We start from the raw sequence: 16,514 nt of genomic DNA on the forward strand, positions 1-16,514 counted from the left end.
AACACAAAGAAAGAATAAGAAAATGAAGGGAGAAGCCTGCTTGCATTGGAAGCCCAAGTTCTAGTTCTTATTAAAACTCAACTGAATCTCTGCAATCAGGTTTCCCTGAATCTATAAATTCTTTTTGCCTAGGAAAATTCGAGTTCTACCATATGTAACTGTCAAAAGTCCTAATTAATTCAGAGAGAAAGAACAGGGTATAGGATAAGGGGATAATCATTCACAACAATTGACAAGTATTAATTGAACAATAATGTCCAGAATTATACTAAGCCCTCAAGGAATTCTCATTAGAGGTAAGAACAACACTCAAGACTCATACTAGATAGCAGTGATCAATGAGTACAATGATAATTGTACATGAGACAATTATAAATACCGTAGAAGGTCAAAGAAGAAAGTAACAATATAACATCATTGTGACTTATCTTAGAATATAAAGATGAGAAAGGAAACTAGTGAGGAGAATATAGAGGAAAACTCAAAAGGAGAGAAAAGAAAGGGCCTGGGACTGTAAGAGCAAAGTTAGGGAAAAACGGGCAACTTGCCGTATAAGTGAGAAAATCACCTGGCCCAGGCTACTTTAGAGAATAACAGGAAGTAAGGCTAAGTAAATAGGTAAGCTAAGACCACATGACAAAAAGCACTAACGTTAAGGAAAAGAAACATACAGTATGGATTATATTGGCAAACTGCTAGGGTGTTCCACTAATCCAAGAATGCTGGGTTAAAAATTTGGACAGGGGTAGGGCAGCAATAATAGAAACCAAAGATAAGATTTTTTAAAATATTTCAAAAGAAGAATCTCATTCTACTCTTCTTCTAAGTTTCTAAGCATTATTGCTAACTACAGTGGAACCTTCATCAAATCTGTAGTAAGAAGGTAAAGAAAAAAGTAACTATTAATACCCAGATGAAAATGTGGCACCTACATATAAATTATTTCATTCAATCCTCATAATCGAAACCTATGAAGTAAATATTATCATGATTCTCATTTTGCAAATTAAATATATTCAGGGCCAAGAAGTTAGATAACTTGTCCAAGATGACACAACTAAATAAAAAGCTGGCCTGTGGTGTGGGGAGGTGGATAATAATACACTTGGTCAGCACAAAAGTCCTTTTTCCCAGGACAAATTACAAAGATATATAATGATGACAATGATGATGATAATGATAGCTAACATCTACTAAATGCTGGGAACTATGCAAAGCATGTTACATGCATTATCATATTTAATACTCCTAATAGCCCTATAAGAGTCTATGATTAATCTTATTCGAGGATGATGTGTTTGAGTCTTAAAAAAACTAAAAACTTTACCTAATAATCACTAAGTTGTACACCTGAAAGTAATGTAACATAGTGTGTCAGCTACGCTCAAATTTAAAAAAAAGTCATAAGGCTAATAAATGGCTGACCTGGGTAAGATTCAAAATCAGACAATATGACTCCAGAACATGCTCTTAACTACTATGCTATACTGCCTCTCTGATTACAAATTACTAGAAATAAGCAAAGGAAATACAATTAGGCTGAGAGGAGTAAACACTTTTAGAGTGGATGATGAATATCAGAGAAACATTTTTTTGTCCTACTGCTAAAGAAGTAGTAAAATTTAAGCAATTAGTGAAAGAACAAATAGAAGATGTATATCTAAAACAGAATTTTTTTTCCCAAAGATTTTATTTATTTATTCATGAGAGACACAGAGAGGAGAGAGAGACAGACAACAGGCAGGGGGAGAAGCAGGCTCCACGAAGGGAGCCTGACATGAGACTCGATCCCGGGTCTCCAAGGTCACGCCCTGGACTGAAGGCAGGCACTAAAGCGCTGGGCTGCCCGAATTTCTTTTTTTTTTTAAGGTTTTATTTATTTATTCATGAGACACAGAGAGAGAGGCAGAGACATAGGCAGAAGGAGAAGCAGGCTCCCTGTGGGGAGCCCAATGTGGGACTCAATCCCAGGACCCCAGGATCACAACCTGAGCCAAAGGCAGTGACCTGAGTCAAAGACATACCCAACCAGAAGTCCCTAAAACAGAATTTCTTGATAAGGTTGGAAATTTAAATACATTGTATATAAAGACAAATTATGGGAACCCTGGGTGGCACAGCGGTTTAACGCCTGCCTTTGGCCCAGGGCGCAATCCTGGAGACCCGGGATCGAATCCCACGTCGGGCTCCCGGTGCATGAAGCCTGCTTCTCCCTCTGCCTATGTCTCTGCCTCTCTCTCTTTGTGTGTGTGACTATCATAAATAAATAAAATTTTAAAAAAATAAATAAATAAAGACAAATTATTTTGATGATGGTTTCAATTAGTGAATTTTGTATTATGCTTCTGAAGAAAGCCAAAGTTCTGAGAGAGGGTGTTATCTGGACAAAGCCACATAATTTTTCAATTTACAACTTACAATCAATTAGATGAGTACATTCAAGGCTTCAGATCCGCCAACCCTATCCTATTCAGCTCAGTTTTTCTTTCACTATATCATACCCACATTCTTAGAAGTCAAACAAAATTGTAACTGTTAGTGTTGTCAGAGCTAAGTTTCTTCATGTAAAAAAAATACAAACTCAAAGTGATGATAAACTGAAATTGAAATTACCAGTATATTTTTTCTTCTTTCCAAAAATAAAATTTCATAGTTCCATTCATTAAACAAGAACAAGAAGCAATTTCAAACCAGTAGCAATGAATACCCCTAGAATCCATATGTGGTCTCCGGGTATCATTCTGTACTAAAGGGAAAGCAGGGAAGCCTGGGTGGCTCAGTGGTTTAGTGCTGTCTTCAGTCCAAGGCGTGATCCTGGAGATCTGAGATCATCTCTGCCTCTGTGTCTCTCATAAATAAATAAAATCTTTAAAAATAAACAAACAAACAAACAAACAAATGGAAAACAATGGCTAACTTCCAAGCCTGGGGCAAGAAATGTACAAGATAAGCCTAGGCATCTTATTATACAAAAAAACAAGGAAGCTCTATCAAAGATTATTAAAGTCATATACAAATGAGATGGGAGCCAACATACAGAGGCTCATTAGCCAAAGACAGGACAAACTAAACAACAGCAAGGATTACAATAATTGACTGAAAAACATCAAATTTATTTTTTTTAATGTTTTCCATAAGGATCCTAAAAATAAAAAACAAAACAGAGAAAGGAATGAATGAATGAATAAATGCTGGGTTTATCTTGTTTACTGACCCGTACAGACTGGCTCAATAAGTCCTTTTGCATACTAGCTTTCCAGACAATGGGAGACCACAGTAAGAGACTGCAAGGTGGGAGGCCAATAAAGGCAGGGGGTATGGTCCACCTGGTTCTCTCACTGCCAGATCAACATGCTTCTCTGTACTTGAAACCACAGCCCCTATAAGCATCTTTAGAGATCTACCCTCCTCAAATGCTCTCTTATTGTGTCCCTTCAGGCCTAGAATTGGTAGCAGCTTTCTTCCCCACTGCTACTATCCTAGGGTACTGTGCTATCCCTACTGATTTCCTTAAATACTGTCTATACCTTTGTAAACAGTCCCTTTCTTAAAGTTCTCTCAAATACCCAGTTTGTGCTACATCTATCATCTTATTCGGAAAAGCTGCAATTAAAGACTGAAACATGTATTTTATAAACTGTATTTCAAGGTAAGCAAACAGCCCTACAGATGATGACTGAAAGTTCTTAAATTCTTAAGTTCTCGTAACAGAAGAATTATAGTTAATAAATGTGAAAGGAATGACAGAATTAGGAAGTAATTATTTTGCTATCTCTAATGAAATAATTGATTAAATAAAGATTATAAATGGATGGAACCACTGTGAAAGGATGATGATCAATTTTACAAAGGAAATTATTATAGACAATTACCACCTGAACACACTGATCAACCATCACTAAGGGTGAGCCAGTCAGGTATTATATGCCTTTTGATGTGAGGTAAAAGAACACACAATCTAGGACTACAAATCTGAAATACCTAAATCAAGCTTTTAGATCTAATTACCAGTTTACAGGAAATATGGAAGATACATGAGCAAATTAAATGACATCACAAGGAAATAACAACAAAAATCCAGAATGTGAAACACTGTACAGTACCAATGACCTAGTTTTTTCAACAAGATAATGTGGAAGTTAGGAGAGGGTAGACAAGACACAGGGACAAGACTGCACTATACTAAAAAGAGACTTGAAAGACCCAACAAACAAAAGCAATATGTAGACTTTGTCTGGATCCATATTCTAAAAGAAAAAAAAAACTGTAAAAAAACACATTGTCTTATACAACCAGGTGAATATGAATAACAATGGGAATTAATGGTACCAAGAAGCTTTTTATTTTGTTAGACATGATAATGGCCATGGTGGTAAAGAAGAAAATGTTCTTTATTTTTTTTTAGAGATACTTACTGACGTATGCAGGGGTGAAATGAGAGAATATCTGGAGTTTAAAATATTTTGGCAGGCAAAAGGGTGATGAATGAAGCAAGTGAGATAAAATTTTGAAAACTGCAGAATCTGGGTAATGGAAGTTGCCGATACTATTATCCTACTTCTGTATATGTTTGAAATTTTTCATTTACAAAATTATCAAACAAAACAAAAATAAATGTTCTTTCCTTTAGTTTCCAAACTTGTATATGTCTAAAAATCCACAACTCATGCAGAATCCTAGGACTCATCCCAAAAAATTCTGATTTTGTTTGTCTGGGCATGGGCCCAGATTCCATTTTTAACAAGTCCTCAAGTGAATCTGATACAGAGAATCTACAGACACATAGCTAAAAATTATACACTTAGAGTATTTTACCACGAGTCTTTAAATATATCCCAAACCTTAAAGGAAAGGCATGATCGTATCTCTTACCTCCCTTCAAACCTTACCCCACTCCTAACTGCTCAAAATTTACCCTTTTCCTGAGACTACCAATTCTACAAAAGCAAGACCCCTGTTTGTTTGTACTCAACATGGTGTCCCCAGTGCCTATCAGAGTGCCTAGTACACACCAAATAAACATTTGTTGAATGAATGAATAACTAGAAAAAGGAAGAGTTACATGAGGTCTACTATTTCAAAATTAGTTCCTCTAAGATAAAATTTCAATTACTTTCTAAAAGTCAATATCGGAGTATGGCATAAAGACTATAAAGTACGGGAATAAAACAAAAATAAACTAAGAATAAAGAGAGGGTACAGGTTAGCATACCTTTTAAAATAAGACACAAATATAAGACAACTTCTCACCTTCTGAGACATCACCTTTGGAACATTAATTTGAACATCTAATGTCCACTAACTGTCTAGGCACTATATTAAAAATGTACTCCTATATTTCACAGTCCCAAACAGGGAGAGCAGATGTATTAGAAAAGTAAACTACACGTTATACATTTTAATGGATATGCAAATGAGTAACTCAATTACTACATTCTCTGTTTAAAAAGTACAAAACTCTACATTTATGAACACAAGTCACAAATGCAAAAATAAAAAAGTGTCAATCGTAACAACAATTAGTTTAGGATGATCTTCCAAGGCTATGTAGAACTAGTTCCAAAAACAGTGCTTACCAAAGATGGTCCCTATTCTTATATTTCTAATCTAACACCGTTTAACTTTTAAATTATATTTCTTAAATAATGAATCAATGACACAACTTTTTAAATATTTACAGAAATATAATAAGCAAAGACTCATACACAATGGACATCGGCAACTATATGGCCCAACTCTTCATTCTACAAACGGGGAGAGTGAAGCCCAGATACGAAAAAAGATTTACTTGGTCAAATAAAGAAACTAATAGCAAAACAAGTTTATGCCAATGCTCTCAATTTTCAATCCAGAGGTTTTTTTTTTTTTTTTTTTTTTTTACTATACCATGCAAATGGCATATGTCAAAAAATATTTTCCATTGTGAAATGCAGCACTATCTGTTCATCTTGTACACACAAGTGTGGCATCTACCAGCTATGCTCTGAACTTAAACTAAATGGTGTACCTCTTTTTTAGTGAGGATGGGAACAGGGAAACAGAGCTATTTATCTTCAGCAACAGAACTCCATATGTAATATTTCCTGACATGTAGGGCCTTCGGCCACAATACAAACAAAATCTCTAGCTTTTATCATACATACACATAGCAAAACCTGGGAAATTAAACTCTAAAGTTATGCAAAAACAAATCTAAAACTGAGAATTTATTCTTTATTATAAATTTTTTTATGTGGTTCCTTCTTCTGGATTAAAAACATTTCTGACTCAAGAGATTAATGAATGGCCCAATTCATGTCTCAGCTGTTACTCTGAGCCACCTCTCTATACACCCACAGGATACTTGTAGTGCAAGAGGGCCTATTTACAGAACGCATACTGAAAGTACAAAAGACACACACAGAAAGAAGACACGACAACAACTAAATCTCCACAAACCAGCTCCCAATTGCCTTTCTTATAAATATAACCCTTGGCACAAAGTAGGTATTTATAAACCGGACTAAACAGTCTCCAAAAGTGCCTCCCCATTCTACTCAATCCCATCTAAACGTCACCATTTTCAGTTACAATTGGTTTGGACAGTTCAATAAAATATAGCTGGATTATGAATTTATGGGAATAGCTTGAGGTGCCATCATTATTCTGCATTTACATAAGATAATAAATATCAACTTCCAGCCTAAGCACACTGACTAGCATATAACAGGAATACTATAAATATGAAAAAGATAATAATTACCCATTAAAAAATGCTTACTAAATGTCATATGCTGTGATAATTGTTTTGTCTATATTATTTAACCCTTAAAACAATCTAGTACTATTATCCCCCCACTTTCCTGAAAATGAAATAAACTCTGACAGGTTAAAATAACTCGCCTAAAATCATCTAGCAAGTACCTGGCAGAGCCTACATTTGAATCCAAGTTTAGAGCCTACACAAATATTCACTGTATGAATGAACGTAATAATTTGTTTTTTTAAAAAAAAATTCTGCAACATACTGACATCAAAACAGTCTGGTCCAAACTAACCAGATATGCAATTGATACTGGTAACACTCATAAACTCGTAAATTATGAATACTGGCAGGTATACAGCTTTAGGCTCAAAGATTTAGTGACCTCAGGTCTTTTCATTTCACTAATATAACTCCAAATGTGATCAACTCAACTAGCAGGATGTATAGAGGGATTATATAGCCATAATCTAGAATCTGAACTGCTAGCCAAAATCTGTTGAAATAATCTAACATGTGGCATAGAATTGTTAAAGTTCACGACAAAAATTCCAGGTGAGTGAAAGGGAAAGTAGTGGTGTCAATGATAAGGAAGTATATGGAAGAAAGCTTATTTTAAAATATGAGAAATTTTAATGATAACATGACATCCAAGTAGAGATGCCTGGTGGGCGGTCAGATATTTAGGATTTAAAACCAGAAAAAAAGGGCACCCCTGATGGCTTAGCGGTTTAGCACCGCCTTTGGCCCAGGGCCTAATCCTGTAGACCCAGGATCGAGTCCCATGTCGGGCTCCCTGCATGGAGCCTACTTCTCCCTCTGCCTGTGTCTCTGCCTCTCTCTCTCTCTCTTGGTCTCTCATGAATGAATAAATAAAATCTTAAAAAATAATAAAATAAAATAAAACCAGAAAAAAATACTAAAAAATAAAGACCTGGATATCATGGGCATAGAGATGACATTAGTTGAAGCTATAAAAATGGATTTCCATGAGAGTAAAGAAAAAGTAAGTATTACAAAACCAAAGACTGAGACTGAGAGAAAAAGAAGTCAGCAACAAGATAGGAAAGCAGTGGGGTTAGGAAGTCCAAAAGAAAATTTAGAGGAAGAAAAACCCAAAAACAGACACCTGAAAATTACTTACATATGCCTCCTACATTCTGAAAAATTGACTGATGAAAAATGATAGTTAACAAATATGAAAAATGACAGCAGTGTCAGAATTCAATATGCACTGTTCAACTAACACTGGTTCCCTTCTTCCCTCCATTCTACCCACTACTGCTACATCTCTAACAGCTAAACAAAAACTAGAAAAAAATGTTATGCTCTAAACTGGCATCCTGCAGTAGTATGCTCAACATGCTAAAGGCAAGATAGCTATATTTTTAAGAAATGTACCTCACCCTTCAAGACAAATACACATCTAATGTTCCCACCCAGGTATCTTTGTTTTTCTTTTTTAAATTACAAATCAGGGCAGCCCGGGTGGTTCAGTGGTTCAGCGCCCGCCTTCGGCCCAGGGCATGATCCTAGAGACCCGGGTTCGAGTCTCACGTCAGGCTCCCTGCATGGAGCCTGCTTCTTCCTCTGCCTGTGTCTCTGCCTCTCTCTCTCTCTCTCTGTCTCTCATGAATAAATAAAATCTTTAAAAATAATAATTTACAAATCATATGCATTTTTTCCTCTGGAAATTTAGAATTAATTAAACTCTAGACCTTACTGTATTCAGTATTGAGAAATTGTTAGTAGGTCCTAGATAAAATAATTTTAAGCTTAAAAAGAAAGGCAGTGAAAAGGAAAACAGCTCATGATAATCACTATAAACTGTAACATGGACAATAAGGGAACCATTTAGACACTGAAAACAATGTGACTTATAGAAAACCAAGGTTGAGTGATATGGATGATACAGACAATAAGTGTATAGTTACCATAATATTAGTATCTGCAGACTCTTTTAGCATTTATATTTGCAATATGAAAAATACACTTATCTAGTTCTTAAATTATATGAGAAAAGGTTAGAAAGCCACTATCAGGGCTTCTTCCAGCTACATTATTTTATAACTACTAATATTTATCATCAGGATCTCAACACAAAAGATTCTTTTGTGGAAAGATGGTTTAAAAAAGATCTGCCAGTCAGGTCATAATCTTAGGGTCATAAGGGGGAACCCTACATTGGGTTCCTTCCATGCTCTCTCCCTCTGCCCCTTGCCCTGCTCACATGTTCTCCCTCTACCTCTCAAATAAATAAAATCTTTTAAAAAGAGAGAGGGGAAAAAAAAAAAAAAAAAAGAGAGAGGGGCACCTGGGTGGCTCAGTGGTTGAGCATCTGCCTTTGACTCAGGTCATGATCCCAGGCTCCTTGGATCAAGTCCCATGCCAGGCTCCCCCCAACGTGGGAGGCCTGATTCTCCCTCTATGTCTCTCACGAATAAATAAATAAAATCTTTTTTTAAAAAAAAGAGAGAGAGGATGTACAGCCGACTGACAGCAGACTCTTCTGAAACCAAAAGTTTCTGGAACTTTCATTTCTGAAGAGTAGATCTACTTAAGTAAGTGCAGGACAAACTTTATCTTTTGATATTACCAAAAAAAACCTAGAACTTGACTGCTGCACATGGTACATAATACATACTCAGTATGTATCAATTAAGTAAATCATCAATGGCCAAAATAATAAAGAAAAGCAATCAATTTAAAAGGAGTATCATGCCTACAAGAGATATTCAAAGTCCAGACAGGAAAGTGTAAGAGACTCACTGAAAAAAAGGTGAAGTTGCCCGATGGGTCATTCTGAATGGTAGAATGAATGGTTAATGATAAACATAAAATACCATGCAAAAAAAAATCAGGCTAGACACTACAAAACCAAAAAAAACCTTTTATCTCCAAAGAAAAAATTCAATCCTTATCAAGTTCAGATTAATATGGTAATAAAATTTCAACAGCTATCAGTAAACAATTATGGAACCAAATAGAAAAGAGGGCCAAGACTTTAAGATTACATGGGGCAAAAAATCTGTTGACTATTTCTCAAAATGTTCTTTCACAACTCTTGGACTCCAAGATACCTGGCTGTCCTAACCCTGAAAAGGCCCTGATTGCCAACTTTCTTGACTCTTCCTCTTTGTTCAACTTTCATCTCTTACCCTTTATCGTTTTATCAGTTTCAACTTGCACTTCTGTGCAAATGATTTCCAAATTGTTATCTTTATGAGCTCAGTTTCCTATCTCCAATAGTCTACTGGTCATTTCTTTGTGGTTGTCCCACTATCCTCTAAAATACAACCTGAAATTGAACTTCTCTGTTGCTTGTTCTTCCCAAGAGATTTCCAAACCTGACTTTGCTTTTCAACAGTCTCCCTATAAGCTAGCCTCAAATTTTTTAGCATCATCTATCTTCTCTCACTTTGGTTCCCCCTTCTCCCCAGCCCTGCCAATCAAGTTCCATCAATTCTTCCTTTCCCATTTTAATGTGCCAGTTTGGGGCTTCAATAATTCCTGGACTATTAATTTGTTAAGAAGTCCCCAGTCTCATCCCATCTCCAATCTCTTTTCACACACCCTATCCTACATATAACTACCAGATTCACCTTCATTCATCCTGGCACAGTGCTGTTTACAAATATTTAATAGCTACAATATACTGAAGAAAATCTAAACTCCCATAACCAACAATCAAGTCTTCCACATTCTAACCCCAATCTATGTTTCCAACTTTATCTTGTTCCCCTAAACATGTCATAGCCAATCACATCCTCACCCTCCATTCATGTTATCCTCTACTCCTCCTCTGAACATCCTCTAAACCTATCCACTCATCATAAAGCATACTCCCGCCCTCTGAACACACAGCAATTTCTTCTTTTCAATAACCAAGAACATGCATCACCTACACCAATCATTTGAAATCTATCACACATTTTTTCAGTGTGTAAAGTGTTTTCCTTTGTTTCTGTGTGCATATTTAAGATTAGGTCTTGTTTTCCTAAATAGATTGGACTTCCAAGTAAAGAGTCCATGACCTGGGCAGCCCGGGTGGCTCAGCGGTTTAGTGCTGCCTTCAGCCCAGGGCGTGATCCTGGAGACCTGGGATCGGGTCCCATGTCAGGCTCCCTGCATGGAGCCTGCTTCTCCCTCTGCCTGTATCTCTGCCTCTCTCTGTGTCAGTCACCAATAAATAAATAAAATCTTAAAAAATAAATAAAAATTTAAAAAAAGAGTCCATGACCTATATTCCTATCTTCCACATTTCAATAGGCAACTAAGGCAAGATGTTACATGACAACTTAAGAAAAAAAAAAAAAAAAAAAAAGCTACTAAACACCCCATACTGCTGTTTCATGGAGTAAGATCAAAAAGTAAAATAGAATCAAAGATACATGGAAATTGGGTAAATATTAAAAGAATTGGGCTTTAAAAATGACAAATTCTTAGTAGAAAGATGTGTTCTAATTCCTTCCATTTCTGTCATTCAATAAAGTGTTTTAAATCGTATCAGGCATCCATCATCCTGTTTCTCAATATGAAGCGCATCCATAATGTGACATGTTTCAAATATACAACCCACAAGACTCTACTTTCATAGTAAAGGATGTTTAGAGTAATTTTGAAAGTTTGGGGAGAAATTTTCTTGTATAACATTATACACTTAAAAATACACCCAGATATTCAGAATAACTGAAATACATGCTAATTTAAGATGATCTACATAACTTTCCAGAATCAACATGAGATTTTTAAATTATTTCTCTAAATGGCATTATTGTGTTCACTTAATCTTAATCCCAAATACTGTATATATCTAACATTTAATTTTCTGAGGGGGCTCTAAATAACTTCGTATACATACTCCCTGCAATTTTAGAGATTGTGGTTTTGTTTGAACTAAAACAGAATTATTATATAACTTTTAGTTGTTCAGTAAAGTAAAAGGAGAAACTCCCTTACAGAGTTTGCAACTATTAGTATCAGGGAAAATAGACAAAACTTGCAAACCCTAATTACTTACAGATAATTGTAACCACTGAAGGATCTTTAAGAACTTGGCCTTTCATTTCATAAAAACTTTCAGAACCTTTTAAAAGTGACAATGGGGATCCCTGGGTGGCGCAGCGGTTTGGCGCCTGCCTTTGGCCCAGGGCACGATCCTGGAGACCCGGGATCGAATCCCACATCAGGCTCCCGGTGCATGGAGCCTGCTTCTCCCTCCGCCTGTGTCTCTGCCTCTCTCTCTCTCTCTGTGACTATCATAAAAAAAAAAAAAAAAAAAAAAAATTAAAAAAAAAATATTTAAAAGTGACAATGGTAAGCACACCACCACCAAAAAAGGCAGTTATGATAAAATATCTGTGCGGTACTTTTGTAATCACCAATACTGTAAAAGAGTTAATAATGCGATGACCTATCTTCAGTTATCTTAGATCTTTACACTTAACAGTCCAGAAAAAAGTTCCTCCAGATTCAAATCACCTATGACATCTTGGCTCAAAAATCGCTTTCTCAATATTGATTCTCCATTGTCACTTCCACGTCTAAAAACTAAACCCTTAGGAGCTGAATCGCTGTTAAGTGGAAAGCGTCTTTCCAGCATTGCTGTCAAACCGATCAAAAAGATTATTACTAAGATCGTCATTCAACAAACTGCGGAAATAACTGACAGTGTAACTTTTTACGTGATGCCTAAGTACCTTTTGTGGAATGATGAACTGAGTTCGAGCTAAAAGTTCAGAGTAGTTAGTACAGAGCCACTCCAACGATAAGTAAGGCCACGGCATGAGATTTTAGTGGTGCTCCAAAGACGGTTCAGGAAAAACAGCAGATTTTGGTGTTTTTCCGAGAGTATGCACACCTGAAACTCTCTTCTGCAAATAACTAGATTGAAAGCAAGAGGAAGGCAAATACACGCAGAACCCCAGACTGCCAAAAGACGACAGTGCTACTCACCAGCAAACAATCCGAATTCACTTCTGATTTCGGATCCCGCAGCAGGTTGTCGATTTTTTCAAACCGAGCCTCAAAACTGTCCCCAGTCGACATGTTGCTGCTACTGTGACAATACCCTCGTACCAGCAGCACCAGCAGCGGAAAGCAGTTTCAACCAACTTCCTCCGGCGGTGGGTTCGCGACCGCGGGGCGGAGAAGCCGGAACCTCAGGGTCACCAGGTGCGCCCGGTTCCCCCTCCTCCCCTCACTGAGGGGATCTCCGCTCGCCAGACCCCGGGCCGGGGGCAACGGCGACCCACAGCCGCTCCGACGCCCAAAGTCGCATCCCACCCGGCAGCCCCTTAACGACAGCCGACAGCGCCGTCGCCACCAGCCTCGTAGCTCCGGCTGGCGCTTCAGCCTAGCGGGCCCCAGCCGTCTTCGCCATGGAGAGTTCCCCGTCCCGAAGTGGGCAGGCGGTGGGAGAGAAAGAGCAGCAGGGTGGAGACTCCTCCGGCAGCAGGGGAGGGAGAAGAGGAAAGGCGAAAGCGAAGGGCGGGTGCGGAGCTGTGCCAGCTGCTGCCGCCTCTTGGGCCACGGGGCCCGACCCGCTCCGCTCAGAGGCGCTGTAGGCGGTCTAGCCCCGCATCCCCGGCTCTCCTCGGCGCGGCCCGACGCCCGGATCCGACCCTGCCAAGAGCTGCTCCCCGCGGGACAGCCTCACTCTCCCATTTTGTACCGTCGCTGCTGGGGCTGCTGCCGCGCTGTCCGGCGGGGCAGGGCGAGGTCGGTGCCCGATGGAGACTTAGGAGAGGAAAGTCTGGAGAGCGGGCGGCGGAGGAAGACGAGGCTCGGGTCCCGGCGGCTGCTGATGGGGGAACTTCTGGGAGGGGCTGCGTCCCCAGCTCTGGAGAGGGCGAGTCGCGGCAGCGAATGCCTGGGGGGGTGGGGCGAGGGGGGCCGTGAGGGACTAATATGTCCGCCTTCCTGTTCAAACAAACGGAGACCGCCGGCGCGGACTGCGCATGCGGGGCGCGGACGCTCGGAAGGAGAATCGGTCTCGCGCCGCGCGCGCGAGCACGCCGGCGCCTCCGCAGGGCGGGGCGGGGCCGGGCCGGGCCAGGGGGCGGGGCCGGGCCAGGGGGCGGGGCCGGGCCAGGGGCCTAGCGGGCGGACGGGGAGGGCTGGTAAGCAGGGAGGAGCCCACGGGGTGCGGCGGGAGGTACCGACCTCACCCCGGCCGGTTCTGAAGAGCCGAGGGGAGCTCTGGAGCTGTAGCAGAGGTCGAGGCGGGCTAGGCGAGGGTGGGGCGGGCAGGGGCGCCGAGCTCTTTCGGTCTCTGGTCGTATCCTGGCAGCTGCCTCCACTGCCCTTCCTCTGGGCGGCTGCGGTCCAGAGCTCTCTGACCGGAAAGAGAGGGTGCTTGTTATTATTTTGCAAATAGGTTCTTTTTTAGGCAAGATGCCTTTTCACCGACAAGGCAGCATTTTAGCATCAGCTAATGAGCTGGTTTTCTGTAGTATTTCACCGTCGGCCCTCCGGGAACACCACCACGTTTAAACCGTCTGCGATTCCATGGGAAAATGACGAAGCCATGCAGTACTCAAGCCTCCTGAGCCGAGCGTGTGTATCAGGGGAGCACTAAATACGGACTCCGGAAGAAATAGTCCGTAGAAATCAAGTTCAGTTTGCTTTTTTTTTTTTTTAATCTCAGAATCAATATTTTAAGTTACTCCTACTAGTTCTTCCGCACCATTATTCATTCCCATTGTAGTTCTCTTCCTTTTTTTTTTTTTTTTTAAGATTTTATTTATTCATGAGAGACACAGAGAAGGGGGGCCAGACAGAAGCAGGTTCCATGCAGGGAGCCCCACTAGGGTCTCGATCCCCGGTATCCAGGATCACGCCCTGGGCCGAAGGCAGGCGCTTAACCGCTAAGCCACCCAGGGATCCCCTGTAGTTCTCTTCTTGATGTGTGATCCTGCAAGTTCAGTGAAACTTAAAATTGTGATTTTTAACAGAACCAATGTAGAATATGAAAATTATGAGCATTTCCTCTTAAGTCAATTGCTTCATTGACTGTGGTGTGAGAAGGTAAAGACTTGTTGCTCAGTCTGCTCATGTTCTTCACGGCTATCAGCGGGAAATCTACCTTATTTCTAATCAATCTTTAGTTTTGCTCATAGGTCAGATTAAAGATTGCTAGAAATAAAAAACGTGGATGTTTTACCCCACACTGGAAAATGCTACAGATGAACCAATTGACTTTCTATGTAAAAAACATTGCATAGCATCTGAACAGTCCACTAACTTTGTGGTGTGAGTCAGAGGTTAGGAAAATGTTATATTGTTTGAAAAATGTCTATTCTATTTTCACCTTATTATATACAAGAAATATTTAGATGTAAAAACCACTGTATAAATCAAGATAGGAAGTAAGTCTTCACAAAAATCATAACAAAGATGACAACTAGACAAAATTCAGGTATTTTATTAAATGCTTTTGCAGTGACTTTTCTTGGCTCCAGTATTTTACGCTGGTCATGTGAATTACATTTATTTTTAAGCATAGGGCTTAAAATAAATCTGGCAGTTGCCCTAAAATAAATTTCCTAAACTCTGCTTGTCCTTTTTTATTACCATTTTTAGGTATTCTTCGGAATTTTGTTTCTCAGAGTACTGTGAGCATTATGTTGCTTTTCATTGGACACGTGCAAAAAAAAAAAGTGCAGGTAGCTAAGACAATACATGAGTGGCACTGATAAATATAAGTGGAATTGAAAACCAATCTGGCAAAGCTACTGGAAATATATGGGGGGGGCTATATATTTTACTTCTCTACAAGGTTAATCTGATTATTGTAACCCTCAACTATTTATCTTTTACCATAAGATGGATGGACTCTATGTCAGTTTGTTTTAAATACAAAAGTCCTCACCTGTCATAAGGTAGAATCATATGACATTGAAGTTCCTTTGCAACTTTAAAATTCTATTGTCTAATGGCTACTCTCTTCAACAGCATTGTGGATATTTGGGATCACCCTTAAAGTATATATTAAGATCTTAAGTGCAATTGCAAAATACTGATTTGTATAAATAAGAATATAATATTAATTATACATACTGAGCGTTTACCATGTGCTAGGCATTTTAATATTGCATTTTGTACATGGAATTCAATTAAAACATCAAAAGAATTCTGCTATGATAATACCTACATCATAGATGGAGAAACTGAGATACAGAAAGATATGTTCCTTGCTCAAGATCATGACAGATCCAGATTGGAACAGAGGAAGTCAGACTCCAGAGTCCCCATTCCTAACAGCTGAGTATGCCAACATTATCCAATCTTAGTACAATAATAAGCATTTCACAACTGTATTATTTGCATTAGCACAAATTTAAATGATTCTATGTAAAAGAAGGAATTTTAAATTTTTCATCATGATCAATATGATTATGGCCCCTAGGGAGAGATATGAAATGATTTTTACCAAGATTCAGAATAAAAAGGACCTTGACAATGTTCAATAACAATGGCTTAACTAGAGGTTTCCAAACACTGGGTCCAAGAACCAGTGGTACTCCTTGGTGGAGTCTCCTTGACCTGCAGCAAAATGAGAATAAAGGCATATTATTACATGTTTTCATAAAGTAAGCAGTTTTAATTTAAGACTATCATTCAGTCTGAAATTCTCTTTACTAACTTTTTTAAAAAATTAAATGTACTCTCCTTTTAGAAGCAAGAGTAATAGTAGATGGCACAGCTTTTAATGTTCTCACTTGGATATTTAAAACTTACAGAGTTAGCAACTCTATGCAAATACATAGAT

At 38.9% G+C, this 16,514-nt stretch overlaps 1 protein-coding gene across 3 annotated transcripts in view; it reads right to left on the reverse strand.

Annotated features, from left to right (window-relative positions):
• Positions 1-13,632, reverse strand: part of ROCK1 (Rho associated coiled-coil containing protein kinase 1) — a 143,076-nt gene extending 129,444 nt beyond the window's left edge. For 2 of the 3 annotated variants that reach the window (XM_041750492.1, XM_041750485.1), the window contains exon 1: positions 12,698-13,632. In XM_041750492.1, coding sequence (XP_041606426.1) covers positions 12,698-12,790 — 93 coding nt within the window. In that variant the 5' untranslated portion in view covers positions 12,791-13,632. The remainder of the gene's footprint in view (positions 1-12,697) is intronic. The other variant, XM_041750474.1, reaches the window with a different exon arrangement.
• Positions 13,633-16,514: the final 2,882 nt, after the last annotated feature.

Source organism: Vulpes lagopus, chromosome 1 (assembly GCF_018345385.1).
Source record: "Vulpes lagopus strain Blue_001 chromosome 1, ASM1834538v1, whole genome shotgun sequence".
NCBI classification, from domain to species: domain Eukaryota; kingdom Metazoa; phylum Chordata; class Mammalia; order Carnivora; family Canidae; genus Vulpes; species Vulpes lagopus.